Consider the following 15,526-nt stretch of genomic DNA (forward strand, 5'->3'; position numbering starts at 1 on the left):
AAGCCTGGAGATCCCTGCACACAGGCAGACCAAGAGGGACCAGAGCTTTCTCTCTGATCCTTCCTACCTGAGCTGGAAACAGCTGAACCACCGGCTATATTTACAAGCCTTTTCTTAAGACTAAATACCTTACTTTTTTGAGAGAGAGGGAGAGAGAGAAAGCATGTGTCCACGCATGAGGCAGGGGAGGGGCAAAGGAGCAGGGAGAGAGAGAATCATAAGTAGGCTCCATGCCCAGCACGGAGCCTGACTTGGGGCTTGATCTTACCACCCTGATTTCATGACCTGAGTGGAAAACAAGAGTTGTTTAACTTGCTCAACCAACTGAGCCACCCATGTGCCCTGAGATTAGATACATTTGTATGATGTTCCTTGGTTTCATTTCCTTAGGAGACTATGTGTATGAACAGGCTAGGTTCTAAAAGTGCCAATTCGCTGAAGCCTGTGCAGAATGCTGTTGTAACGTGCCAATGCCAGGAACACAACTGGTGTTCTGTAACTCTCCACACCCAGCACGCATCCGGCTGGCTAGATGTATGAACGGATGGATCCGAAAACATTATTACTTGATGCTCAGATAGCTGTGGTTCCTATAAAATGCTAATGTGATTATCACATGGTGCAAGGATATTCTCCAACTGAACACAAATAACACTGCTGGGGCACTTCTACAGGTTAGGGAAATTCTAGTCGCTGATTCAAATTCTGTATCAACATTTGGCCTTCACTATCTGCTTTGATCACAGTTAATCAATAACGGATTATAGCTAAACCCCAGTTCTGTATCAGTACAAACAAAGATAAACCAAACTCTCTGTTCTCATAAAGCCTTCATCTGAATCCTAAATACACAGGCCAGAGGCACAGACACAAACCCCCATGTGCATTTAGCTGCAGGCAAACTCTCCTGCTAATAGTCTCACACCATCCTAATAAAATGTGCTGGGCCACATGCTGCCGGGCCAAAGCAAATAGAGCCCAAACATGGTATTCACAGTGTAAGCACAGTGACACTGAGCACCGCACATAAGACTGTTTGGGGATTATGATATTATAGGATAGGATAGCAGGAGGATACTAAAATCTTATAGAGCCACCCATGACATGGCTTAGTTCACCCAGAAATGTTACAGGACAATTAGTTTCCTAAAAATGCAGGTTTTTCTCAAACAAGCAGAGAATTCATTGAACACAATCAGATGGAACAAAACTGGAGAACATTTCCCAGATACAGCGCGGCCTCCCTCACGCTCCAGTGGGCGGCGTTCATGCTGGAGAGACATCTCAGTGCAAAGTTACAACGGCTCTACTAACAACCACCAGCCATCCACCCACAGAAGTGTTGGAGGGTTTGGAGTTGCACTCACATAATATTTGGATGACTAATGGTACTATCAGATTCAAAGAGATGCTGAGACACGTTCTTGTAGTAAACTAATCTCCATTCTTCATTTTAAAACACCAATGAAAAATACCAGGTAATGACTTGAGGGACAACTTTTAAAAGTAAATTTTCATAAAATCAGTGGGTTAATCAGCTGATTCCAATAATTAGTGCTTTTATTTTTCTAGATTTTTTTTTTTTAATTAAAGAGAGAGACAGAGATAGTGACAGAGATAGCCAGAGAGAGAGAAAGAGAAAGAGCATCAGCAGGGAAGAGAGGGAGTAGCAGGCCCTCGCTGAGCAGGAAGCCTGATGTGGGGCTTGATACCAGGATCCTGGGATGATGACCCGAGCCAAAGGCAGATTTTCAACCGACTGAGCCATGCAGGTCTCCCTAATTAGTGCTTTTAATGGGGTTGAAAAACCTGAGATATCCAAAACAGCACTTCTTTCCATCAATATCCAAAGGATACACCCACTCTAATTTTGTGCTGAAATATCCCTTTACTGGTTTCTCAAATACATCCACACAGGTAAGTCAAAGAGGACCTAACTATGAAAAATTTATTAAAATAGGACAAATTTAAGCAACGCTAGTGCTAAATAAAACTGTCACCTCACTACACTGAGAACCTCAGACATAAAGGAGATAACCAAACTTGAAAGTATGATAGATGAAAACTTAGAAGGCAAATAGTCTCTCTTCTCTCAATAAATGAGCTCGCCGGGGACCAGAAAAGGTTTTTTCAAAGCAAGAAAGGAAACTGCCTTAGGAAATCAACTGCTCTCCCCTCCCCCACCTCCCAGGAACGCACAACACGAGTTAAATCATCCTCAATCTATCTTTCCAGCTAAGCTGTGCTCAATGTGCTCCCACAAAACAGGCCAACTAGAGCACAAAGGGAGTCCGATGTCACAGTGAGGTTGCAAAAAGCCACATGTATCTGACTGCTTTATGCGTCCTCCTGAACAAAGAATAGCTCACTGCAATCCGGATGCTTCAATTCTTTGCACATTTACTAAGTCGCAAAACTAGTGGACACCTTGATGAACGAGATTTGATCTTAGAGGGGACTATACACAGGGGAAACAAGATCTAAAAATCACAACCGGAGGCCAGACATAAACGATGAGTGGAGGAAACAAACAGGAAGCACCACGATGGTCATGCTCACAGGCCAGGCACTATGCTTAAAGCTTTACACACAGATTTTCATCAAACCCTACCATTTCATGAAGTAGCTACTATTCAGAATGCCCTTTACCAATGAGAAAACTGAGGCCTAAAAGGGTTAAGGTCCCACAGGACAGCAGGTTACTACAAAGTGCATCCAGAGCCTGGCTTTTCTCCGGGTCATAACGCTGCTCCGTGGAAGACGGCCTCCTTCCTGAAGGAGAAGCTATGTCATCAGAGGAGCCGCTGGCTCAGGGAAGTTCCTTCCCAAGGACTGCACCCACTGCCAGCAGGGTCAAGAGCGGGCAAATTGGAGAAAAACAAAACAAAACAATACAAAACAAAACTTGATCCCTTTCTCCCCTGATTCCATTGGAAGAGAGAGAGAGAGAAATCAGCTTTAAGACCAAATACTTGGCCTATAGTCAGGATAGTAAAATGCTAGGTAATGGTAAAATTTAGTCAATTAAAACACCTCTCTCCTTAATTTTGACTCAAAGATTATCAGAAGGCACTTTTATGCACTAAGGGTGGGAGATTTTGCTGCAACCCTTTTAGAGGGCAATTTGGCAAAGTCCATCATCGTCTTAAGGCACACACCCTCTGGCCAAGCAATGTAACTGCTAGGAATTTATCCTAGAGATCTACCACACAAGACTTTCAGAAGCTGCAGTACACATCGTAGTGTGGTCTGTAACAGCCAACAGGGAAACGACCCGACTGCCCACCCGTGAGCAGGGCTTGGATAAACAGACATGGGCCATAAGCATACGCTGCAACCCTAGTGAGAAGGAACATAGTATGTGCTGACAAAGAACGCTCTCCAAGGTATATTACTGAATGAAAATGTTGAGTACAGGACAGTATGTATACCATGATCTCATTTTTTGGTGTATAAATGTCCCTATAAATGCATGGAATTCCTCTAGATGGATACCTAAAAACTGTTTAATAGTTTCTTCTGTGGAGTGGGGTTGGGGGAAGGAACAAGAAAGGAAACAATTACTTTCATTTTACAGCCTTCAGAAGTGCTTGAAGTTTCTTATTTTTTTACCATGCTGAAATATATTGCCTGAATATACCTTAAAAATTTATCAGACAGCTTTAATTTTTTAACTGTCTTCAAAAAAATAAAAACTGATGTTCTTTTTTGTTCCTTATACGTCTTAATATTTTTGTACCTTGTTTCCTTCGTATACCCATCCTAGACTCTTCACACCGAAAGCAGCCTGGTTGGCCGAGACATCCAGACACGTGACGGGCTGGCCGTAGACATAATGGAGGGTTCTGGCAGAGTCTTCAGCTTTTAGCAGGTACACCAGATCTCCAGCCGTGGCCACTGCCACAGGGTACCTTTCAGTATCTGGAACTATTTCAAGGTAGTCAACCTGTGAAAGGATAGGAGTTATGGAGTCCATCAGGTCTCACCCATGGTTCATCCTGACTTGGTCAAAAATATACAATTCCTCCTCTATGTCAATAAGACCAGCAACCTGACAGAAAAAGATGGGCAAAGGCTCACAAAGTCACAGGAAACGACAACGTAATTCTTACACTAATAAAAAGTTGCTCTTTAAAAAAAAAAAAAAGATACATTTCTGATAAGAGAAATATGAAGTAATTCGCCAAGATACCATTTTCACCAGTCATATCAGCAAAGATCAATTAGCCTGATAGGACACTGGTCTGGAAATGGAGGGGGACAACCATACTTGCAGATCCCACTTACGGTTGGTGGGATATAATCTGTTCCAACCTCTCTAGAGGGACATCTGGCAATACTTATCACAATGTCAAATGCACATTTGCTCAGAACCAGCAAGTCAGCCCTATGAATTTACTTACAAGTAAACTCACATGCAGGCAAAACAATTGTGTACAAGGTTATTTACTATGTTGTCTTAGCTAAAAATTGGAAAAACCTAAACATGCCTTACCAAGGGACTAATTAACAATACATCTATGTATTGGAATACTATGCAGCCACAGAAAAAAAAAGCATGAAGCATTCTTTATACACTGATATAAATGGAATCATCTCCAAGATACATTTGGGGGGAAAAAAAGCAAGGAAGCAAGGTAACAGCATTCACAGTGAAGGATGGCCAGAGGGACCATAGCATGTATGTGACTTATGCAAATATAAATCTGATAATACTGGCTACTTTCAAAAAGGGAACAGAGTTCTTTGATGGGGTGGAAGAGAGATTTCTCTCTGTAAACCTTACTCTATCTTTTAAATTCTGAACCATGAGGGTATAATAACTATTCAAAAAATAAAGTGTTTTTGTTTTTGTTTTTTTTACAAGAAACTGAAAAAAATCCACTCAGTTCTAAATTAGCAGCATTCACATTTTAACATTTGTGCAAATACCAAAAATGTGTTGCTAAAAGGCTAAAAGTACCTGAGGTATCTGTCCTCTGCTGGCTTCAAAGTCATTGAGGGTAGAAAGACCCCTTTACTACTCCTGACTGCATTATTTATTGCAACCACTTTCTCTAATCTGCACGAGCATGAGGTGCTCCCTTCAGGAATAATTTGCTTTTCTCTGTCCCTGAATGGCACATGTCTCCTGAGCACAGTTTACACCAGGTTTTCACCTTGAGTAAAATGGGAGAGTACAAAAGCAGAAGGTGTGCCATGCTGTGTAATTATGAAAACCACTGTGGAAAGGGACAGCACTGCCCTGACAATAAGCCAAAGGAGTTCAAAAGCCTGCATCCCGGGGACTGTCCAGAGGAGCTTGAGAGAGAGTAAACATCCGGGTGATTCTGCTAATCCTCTGGCCCTAGGGTGTGAGTGGCAGCCCCACGTCCCCAGCCAAGAACTCATGACAAAGGACAGACATTCTCGGCCAGTAGCACCAATCGGGGAACGCTGCCATTGTGATTCAGGGAGCCTATCTGGGAAAGACAAAAATGGCCCGGCTTTCACAGGCCAGGAGGTGCCTTTTTCAGTGACAGCACATTCTGTGGCAACCCCTTGTCCAGGATGAGAAAGAACACACAAAAAGCATAGTAACACATGCCTCCAGCAGCGGTTGCCTCCTTCCTCTCTCCCCTATTCTAAAACTCACTTCTTATTTTCCAAAAATCAACATCCTCAGTCTAGCCATTTAATTTCACTTTACTGTTGGATTTTTGACAGACCAAGAAGCTCAGATCGACTGTGGCTGCGCCATTTGCCAGGAGCTGTAAACTACTTTAAAAAGCTTCCAGTCTATGCCAGGCTGCCACCTTATTGCCAAGGCAGGATTTACACTTTACAGAGGAACTCAAATCTTAAGTAATTGTCGAATTCATATAATTATTGCTCATCTAGAATATTCTTTAGGCAGAGACCAAATGATAAACACTATGGTATTTTCGAGAACAAAGAGATGGTACTTCTACATTTCTCTAATAAAACTCCAAGAGGAGCAACAGGCAGTTTCAGGGAACCACCACTGAAACTGCAGAAATTGCTCACTAGAGGGACAAGAAGCTTACGGAGGGGATGTGGAGAGGCCAAGGGCTTTGTAGTTACTCAAGCCTAACAAGAGCTCTACCAGGGGGGAAAAGGGAGAACAGGATCTGTTCCAGGTCAGACCACAAATTCATTATTCAAAATTGGCTTTTCTGTTTGCTCTCCCACTAGTGCTAAAATCAAGGTTAAATTAAATCCAAATTTAGCACAGATTTAAGCTCTTCCTTCTTACCACAAAATCATCTCCCACCATATAACCACGGAGGCTCACATACAAATGGACTCAGAAACAGGCTCTATGTGAAAGAACTCTTCAGGCTGGCCGAGCTTCACGCATGACATCCTGGAACACAGCTACCCAATTAACGCGGACTTAAATTTATTTTCACTCAGGAGCTACTCTTAATTGCAGGTGAGAAAATCCTAGGTGAAGAAAGTGCAGGATGGAAACCTTCCTTCCCATATGGATTGGCAGGACACGACTGAATTCATTTTCACTTATATAATAGGCTAGAAACCAGGCTCAGATTTCCAGGGGTGAATGTCCTATGAACGAGAAGGAAGCCAGAGACCCCAGTAACCAGAAACACTAGTCTTGAAGTCAGCCCTGAGGTTTGCAGCACAGCTTCTTGGCGCTGAGATATGGGGCTGAGATACGGGGCAAGTTGGTTTACTGTTCCAAGCCTCTCCTGGCTTTCTGGTAAATGGGGGAAAGATACTAGCTATTTTGTAAGGCTGCCATGAGATTTAGAAATGTAAGGTGTCCACGAAGCCCTGAGTGAATGGGAGTTGCCAACATCATTACTCTCTGTCTGTACTAGACCTGGAGATTTCAACAACGGAGAATACAGTGATCGGACCAAAAAGCTTACCAGTTTCTGAACTTCAAATTCGGCAGTGATTTGCCAATACCCCTCCTCACTGGGGCGTAACATCACAACGTCAAAAGCAGAAGCCGTGGCCACAGTCACGTCGTCCTGGCTGAGGGCGAGTGCTTGTATTCTTGCGTCATGCTCAAAACGATGGACAGGATACTTTCCAGTCCTTAGATCCCAAATATTAAGAAATCCTATGTAGGAAAACAAACAAACAAACAAATAAAACACAGGTAACAATTGTAAATTCACTTAAAACGCACAATTTTAAAAACAATTGTTCAGGGGTGCCTGGGTGGCTTAGTGGGTTAAAGCCTCTGCCTTCAACCGGGTCTTGATCCTGGGATCCTGGGATAGGCCCTCATCGGGCTCTCTGCTTCCCTACTCAGCGGAAAGCCTGCTTCCCTTCCTCTCTCTGCCTGCTTGTGATCTCTGTCAGTCAAAGAGATGAACAAAATCTTTAAAAAACAAAACAAAAAAACAATTGTTCACTATAAAGAAAACTAAAAGGTAAATGATAAGTTTGCATCACATTTTTTAAAAAAGATTTTATTTATGTATTTGACAGAGCGAGAGAGGGAATCCAAGCAGAGCATGTGGGAGAGGGAGAAGCAGGCCTCCTACCAAGCAGGGAGCTCAATGTGGGGTTTGATCCCAGAACCCTGGGATCATGACCTGAGCCAAATGCAGACACCTAATAACTGAGCCACCCAGGTGCCCCAAGTGTGCATCACATATAACAAAGGGTCAATTTCCTTAATAAAAACTTCTAAGATTCAGTAAGAAAAAAAAAGTAATTAGGAAGTGAGCAAAGGACATGAACATCCTGGTCACAGAAAAAAGAAATCCAACTGATATATAAACATAAGAAAAATACAAAATTTCACTCACAATTAGAAAAATACAAGTGAAAATGATCAAAGAGTATTATTTTCATCAAATTGACAAATGGACAACTTCATAAACATTTTATTGTTGCGGACGTGTGGAAATAGGCTCTATCTTAAACTGTTGCTGGGGATGTAAACTAATTCACCCAACTCTATAAAGGCAATTTGATAATATTTACCAAATTACAATGTATATGGACAGTCACTGTAATGTTTTTAATTATGCCAACAGATTGGAAGCTATCTAAATGCCCACCACAGTTTGACATTTAAATAAAATGACCAGTTAAACAAGACTGCGTCAGCCTTATATATAAACTATATGAAATGATCAACAAAATGTATTACTAAACAAGAAAGAGTAAAGGACAGAATAGTGGTAGAGTATGCTATACTACTTTTGTGTTTTAAAAATTTACACACACACACATACACACTTACGAGGACTATCCCTATGTATGGAAGGATACACAAGAAACTTTATTAATGACTGGCCTTGAAGGAAAGAAACCAAGGAGAAGAGATAAGAACAGGAGGGCATTTTACTGTATATCATTTGTATATTCTGAAGATTTTGACCAAAAATAAAAATTTTAGAAAATGTTTTTATGAGAAAGACTTAAAAAAAGAATGGGAGGATATATATCAATTGCTGAATTTTTTTTTTTTAAGATTTTACTTATTTTAGAAAGGAGAGAGAGCGTGAGCACGCAAGCACGGGGAGAGTGAGAGGATCTCAATCAGACTCCCTGTGGAGTGCAGAGCCCCACATGGGGCTGGATTTCAGGACCCCAAGATTATGACCTAAGCTGAAATCAAGAGTCGGACACCTAACCAACTGAGCAACCCAGGTTCCCCTTAAACATTTCTAACATACGGGAAAAAAATTTTTTTTAAGATTTTATTTATTTTTATTTATTTGAAAGAGAGAGCACAAGCAGTGCTTGTGGCAGGCAGTGGCAGGCAGAAGGAGAGGCAGAAGCAGTCTCCCCGCAGAGCAGGGAGCCCAATGAGGGGCTCAATCCCAGAAACCTGGGATCATGACCTGAGCTGAAGGCGGACACTGAACTGACTGAGCCACCCAGGCGCCCCTAACATACAGAAGTCTTCATTCTAACTGTACATTCATGCAACAATTACTCCCCAGTTTTATTGATACAGCTGACATACAACATTGTATCAGTTTAAGTTAGCAACATGATTTGATACATGCATTTATTGTGAAATGATCAAAGTTTAGTTACCACCCATCACCTTGCACAGTTAACAAATTTCTCTTTCCTTATTAGAACTATTAACGTCTACTCTAAGGGGGTGCCTGAGTGGCTTAGTCGGTTAAGCGACTGCCTGCTTCTCCCTCTGCCTGCTGCTCTGCCTGCTTGTGCTTTCTCTCTGTCAAATAAATAAAATCTTAAAAAAAATAAAAAATACAAAGATCTTCTCTCAGCAACTTTCAAATATACAATACAGTGTTCATGATAGTCACCACGTTGTATATTAGATCCCCAGAGCTTACTTACCTTATATTTGGGAGTTTGTACACCTTTTGGCCACCTTCACCCATTTCCCCTACCTCCACCCCAAGAATCACAAATCTGTGCTGAGTTTGGTTTTTTGTTTGTTTGTTTAGATTCCACAGGAGTGAGATGATACAGTATTTGTTTTTCCTCTGACTTATTTCACTTAGCATAATGCCCTCAGGGCTCACCCCTATTGTTGCAAATAGCAGGATTTCCTTCTTTTTGGGGCTGAATAGTATTCCATTGTATATGAATACCAAATTTCCTTTATCCATCTGTCAAAAGACATTTAGGTTGCTCCAATGTCTCTGCTATTGTGCATAATGCTGCAGGGAACATGGGGGTATAGACAGCTCTTTGGTATAGTGATTTCATTTCCTTTGGATAAATACCCAGAAGTGGAATTGTTGGCTCATCTGGTAGTTCTACATTTTTCTGAGGAACTTTCATGTTGTTTTCCACAATGGCTGTACCAATTTCCATTCCCACCAGCTGTGCATTAGGGATCCTTTCTCCCCACATTCTCGCCAGCATTTGTCATCACTGGTCTTTGATGACAGCCATTCTAACAGGTGTGAGACATTGTGCAAACAATTATTGAGCATGTTATAGACAGGGCAATGCTCTAGAAGCTTGCCAGATCTGAAAACAGCCATTAACCTACACTCTACAAGATTCTTGTATTTCATCCTTCCACACACAACCCTCTTCCAGCCACTGGGAACGGGGGTGCTTTCTTTCGCATCATTATAAAACATGAGCCTGACTATCCCACACTTGTTAAAAACCTTGATTTCTACCTATACACCCTTCTCTCCAGCTTCCTGGGTAGCAGTGAATGCTGCTACCCAGATGAACTCCTCTTACACACATTGGCCATGTTTCCACCTTCCTCAAATAGTCTGAGTAGGGACATCCAAGTGTGGTCCCCAGGCCAAAAGCAGCAGCAGCAGAGGCAGCATCCACTGCTGGCTTTTTAGAAATGCAGATTTGGGGGGACAGCAACTCTGGGATATACGCTTGAGCCTGAGCACCAGTCGTTTCAGGAACTTACACTCTTCTATCAGAAATACAAACTTTTGGGACACCTGGGTGGCTCAGATGGTTAAGCATCTGCCTTTGGCTCAAGTCAGGATCCCGGGGTCCTGGGGTCAGGCCACTGGGCTCCCTTCTCGGTGGGGAGTCTGCTTCTCCCTCTGCCTTTCCCCTGGCTTGTGTTCTCTGTCTCTCCCTTAAATATATAAAAATCTTTTTCTTTCTTTCTTTCTTTTTTTTTTTTTAAAGAAAGAAATATAAACTTTGAGGGCACCTGGGTGGCTCAGTCAGTTAAGTGTCTGACTTGATTTCGGTTCAGGTCATGATCTCAGGTTTGGGAGACTGAGCCCTGTGTTGGGGGGAAATCCATGCTCAGTAGGGAGTCTGCTTAAGATTCCCTCTCTCTCTGCTCCTCATCTCTCTTACATTCTAAAATAAATAAATCTTAAAAATAATTATAAACTTTTCTGCATTTGGGGTGCCATTTATTCTTTTCTTGCCAAAAAATTCTTTTTATCATTCATACCCACTTCTTTTTTTTTTAAATAAATTTTTTAAAAAATTTATTTATTTATTTGAGAGAGAGGGAGATCACAAGTAGGCAGAGAGGCAGGCGGGGGGGGGGGGTGGCGGGGAAGCAGGCTCCCTGCTGAGCAGAGAGCCCGATGTGGGGCTTGATCCCAGGACCCTGAGATCATGATCTGAGCCGAAGGCAGAGGCTTAACGCACTGAGCCACCCAGGTGCCCCTTATTCTTACCCACTTCTTTCCTCTCAAAGAAAATAATTTCCTCTCAAGAAAATAATTCCTGTCTGCCTCATGCTGGAGGTTCCAATTCCCACTAATTTTTCAAAATTCACTGAGAAATGATTGTATGGAAATAACACAGTCTGTGCTTATTTGAGTTCAAATCCACCTTTACCACTTGCTAGCCAAAGGCATGGGCAAGTTACTTGAAACTGTGCGCCTGTCTCTTCATCTCTAAAACTGAAGGTAACACTACCTACGCACAGGACTATCGTGCAGATGAAAGGAGAAAAACCACACAAAAGGCTGGAGATAGGGGCACCTGGGTGGCTCAGTTGGTTAAGCAACTGCCTTCAGCTCAGGACATGATCCTGGAGTCCCGGGATCGAGTCCCGCATCAGGCTCCCAGCTCCACGGGGAGTCTGCTTCTCCCTCTGACCTCCTCCTCGCTCATGGTCTCTCTCACTGTCTCTCTCTCAAATAAGTAAATAGAATATTAAAAAAAAAAAAAAAAGCTGGAGATAGGCCAACCAGTTTTACCTTTTATTTTTATGTGTTCTATAAAGCCTGCCATGTTGCTAAGTACATTGTATCTATTAATAACACAAATTTCCTTTGTTGGTCATTTAAAATCCAGTTCTAGTTTCTATAACTTCCTATTCCCAAAACAGATCAAGCTTTTTCACTCTTCTTCTCTTTGCAATCCATCTTCCCATCTTTCTTGTTTCTTGCCTTGCACTTTGTCTGTAAATGGCACATGCTTTGAACTTAGGAACTTACTATAAGGCATCACTGAGCACTAGATAAATACAGGCAGAAGAAAATAACACATGTGGACTGCTTTGCAAGACTTTTGAACTGTCAGTAGGCTAAGTAGGTGATTCCAAACAAAAGCAGAGCTTTCTTCAAGTTAAATGTTGCTTCAGACAGAAAACAGTGTTCTTTTCTAAGAATTGTGATAAACTCAGGGGATAAGCAGATCACAAAAGGCTCCACAACACATTCCCCTGGCAAATATTTTGGCAAATTCTTTCCACTCTGACTCAGAAGAAGCAGATACACTGCAGAAAATGCCAATGGCTCTACCCATTAAATAGAAGAGAGCCATGTTCCAATATGTGCCTCCTCCAAATCCTTCGACATTACCTTTGTTTGCATTTGTTCGGAGACATCACAATAATCAGGAATGAGAAATAAAAATTGTAATTTGCATAAAGCTTTCGAGTATTCAGACACTTTCATTTGTCTCCTCTCACTGAGTGCTCCCTTCCATTATCCTCATTTTACAAAAGAGTAGAAGCTCTGAGTGGTTAAACAACTGGTCCAAAGCCACTTGGTATGTGATGAGGCTGGGCTGGGATTTAGCTGGGAAAATGCAGGATGTGCGGCTGCATCTACAGCACATAAAATAACTATAAGCTCCATGAGTAAATGATATAGAATTGTCTGCTTCTGCCAAATGTGGAAGTTCCTCAACCACAGCTCATTCTAAGCACACATGGAGTTTATCTATAAACACATTTTTCATTATTAATCAACTACTCGGTTTTGTTGGCATCATTATTCCAACAGAATCCTATGCAAGAAAATAGCCTGTGCTGCAAGGTTCAGTTTCCAGAGCTATTCTGGGAGGGAGTCTGCTTCTCCCTCTGACCTCCAGAATAGTTTTCTGGAAAACTATTCTAGGGCTCCCTCAATTCGATGGTCACATTCTTCTTTTCTGAATGCCTATAGTGTCATCGTGTGTCAATTCTACTTCCTTCAACTATGAAGTGTAAAACTTGGCTAGACCTTTCCTTGTCAACGGCACAGTCCTCCAAGACCACTTTTAGATGCATAAACTTTTAAGGTTATGTCCTCTGGATGAATTGACCCTTTGCTGTCCGTAATATCCCTTTTTACCCACCGGCTATTCTTTGCTCTGAGATTTACTCTGTCTGGTATGGATATAGGCATCCAGCTTTCTTCTGAACGGTGTTATTAGCACAGTATATATTTTTCTGTCCTCTTTGCCATGTGTCTTCATGAATGAAATGAATTTCTTGTAGACAGCATATGGTTAGTCCTTTTTTTAAATGGAGTGTTTGGATTATTTACCTTTAATGTGGTTATGGGCAGGAAGGGGTTTTGCCATCTAACCCTCTTCTTCTTTGCTCCTGTCCTCTCTTCTTCCACTTCTTTTAGACTGAGTATTTGGATTAACTGAGTATATGTTTATTCCATTTTAATTCCCTTGCTGGCTCATTAGCTAAAACTCTCTGTTGTGTTATTTCAGTGGCCGTTTTAGGGTATTAGCGTTCATCTTTAACTTACCAGTCTAGCTCCCAGTGATACTGGCCCACTTCGCGTGAAGCATCAGAGCTTCCCCACAATGCACTTCCCACCCGCCAGCCTCTGTGTTACTGTTGTCATACTTTTTATATCTATGTATGTTATGAATCCCATGTACATTGTTATTACTTTTGCATAAGCAGGCAATTATCTTTAAAAGAGACATAAACAGTAAGAAAAAGCTGTCCCGTATATGTACCCATGTAATTACCCGTGTAATTACCACCTCTAGTGCTCTTTCAACATCACTTCTAACATTAACTCCTGCCGCTTTTGCAAGATTTGCAATTCCACTTTGCAACTGTGTTGCTGGACACTCGGCCCAAAAACACATGGGCAGGGTGGGCAGGAAGAGATACAGCAGCAAATAGGGAGACACTTTTGAGTGGAAGCTGATTTTATAAATGATCTATCAGTTAATATAGTTACAACACGGCTACTTTTACAACCTCAAAACTACAAGGAATTGAACAGTGAATACAGGAATTACAAGAATGTCCTATAATATTGTAGCTGATTATCATCTCTGTAAACCAACATTTAGCCAAAAGGGAATTGATGCAATGACACATTCAACAACTGTTTGCTATGCCCCTGCTTTGGGCCAGCCACTATTCCAGCACCAGGGAAACGGCAAACAAGACAAAATAGAGCAAGAAAGTCACTGCATTTTGCAAACATTCTCGTGGCATCTACCAAGCATCTTGTCTGGGGGCAAACAGAAAAGATATGACCCCTAGTCTCATAAAACCCACATCTGAGAGAAACAAACACACAGCAGATAATTCAAAGTGCAATGGGAAGATGTACTTTTTCTTCACATCATCACATTATTTTAACATCCCCAAAGGGACAGCTCATTTTTCCAGACATTTCCAGTTGATCTGGGTGCACAACCATTACATGACATTAAGGAATAAGTAGTCAAGTCCTGTCAGAGCCAAATATAGTCACTTGTCAAATAGGTGATAATTAAAAAAAAATCTGATATAAATTCATTTGAAAGGCCAAGTTTTATATTGCAAAACCAGCAATGATGGGGATTTGGCTCTTGATAGTGTGCGGACTTCTGAAGTGGCAGAACTGTGTCCTTCTCCCATACTCCCAGAGTCAGTGAATTTAGAACACCACTGATGATGTGGCTGATGAAACTGGCTGCCTGTCAATAAAGGTTTGCCGAACGTTTGTCTTGGGTTTTAGTGACAGATGTTTGGTTCTAAGAAACAGAAATCCATTGAAACTCACTTAAATACTTAAGGGAAACCAACCGAACAGGAATGGAGCTGTTTCATGGAACCCAAGAGCACGAAGGAGAGCTGAAGACTGGTAGGAATCTCAAACAGGGACTAGGGAGGTATTCAGAACCAGCGCAGTGTATGTCTCCTGTGTGCACCACAGATCTTGCCTCCACTTCTCTCTGCAACTGTTTCATTCTTTCCTCTCTCCCCACAAACCACCTTTTGCTCCTTCCCACTCTGTGGTGTCTTTTTTTTTTTTTTTTTTTTTTTTTTTAAGATTTTATTTATTTGACAGAGAGAGAAACAGCGAGAGAAGGAAAATAAGCAGGGGAAATGGGAGAGGGAGAAGCAGGTTTCCTGCTGAGCAAGGCGCCTGATGCGGGCTTGATCCCAGGACCCTGGGATTATGACCTGAGCCACAGGCTTAATGACTGAGCCATCCAGGTGCCCCAGGTCTTCTACTCTAAGCACACAACCAAGATTTAAAGCGTGAGGCCCAAATGGCTCATCCCAGTCCGTGAATTAGCTGTCCCCAGAGCCCACGGTCCCCATTCCTGCCCAACCAAGGCCAGAGACTAATTCAAAATCTATGAATGTGCCCACTCCTACAGAGGCTAAGGAGGTTCACTGGAGCGAGAAGATACCCCAAAAAGTGCCTACTACATTTATCCTGCAAGCCAGGCCAAGGTAAAACAAAAGGCCTTAGCAAATGTAAAGGGAGGGTCTAAATAGTTCTTCAGTAGTGACTTAAAAAGCAGGTCATTGCTATCATTTCCTGAACAAGACATAATCCTTAAGAGCCAGAGCTTACAGCTCTCATTTGCCGCCCCACACCAGGAAAACTCAAAGAAGAGCAGGTGTCTTTCT

General features: G+C 42.0%; 1 protein-coding gene across 1 annotated transcript in view; it reads right to left on the minus strand.

The window, feature by feature from the left end:
- Positions 1 to 15,526, minus strand: part of FBXW8 (F-box and WD repeat domain containing 8) — a 125,794-nt gene that overhangs the window by 35,050 nt on the left and 75,218 nt on the right. Inside the window, exons 6-7 of the mRNA XM_032309357.1 lie at positions 6,897 to 7,093; positions 3,740 to 3,946 (exon numbers count right to left, since the gene is read on the minus strand). Coding sequence (XP_032165248.1) covers positions 3,740 to 3,946; positions 6,897 to 7,093 — 404 coding nt within the window. The remainder of the gene's footprint in view (positions 1 to 3,739; positions 3,947 to 6,896; positions 7,094 to 15,526) is intronic.

Source organism: Mustela erminea, chromosome 13, assembly GCF_009829155.1.
Source record: "Mustela erminea isolate mMusErm1 chromosome 13, mMusErm1.Pri, whole genome shotgun sequence".
Lineage (NCBI taxonomy): Eukaryota > Metazoa > Chordata > Mammalia > Carnivora > Mustelidae > Mustela > Mustela erminea.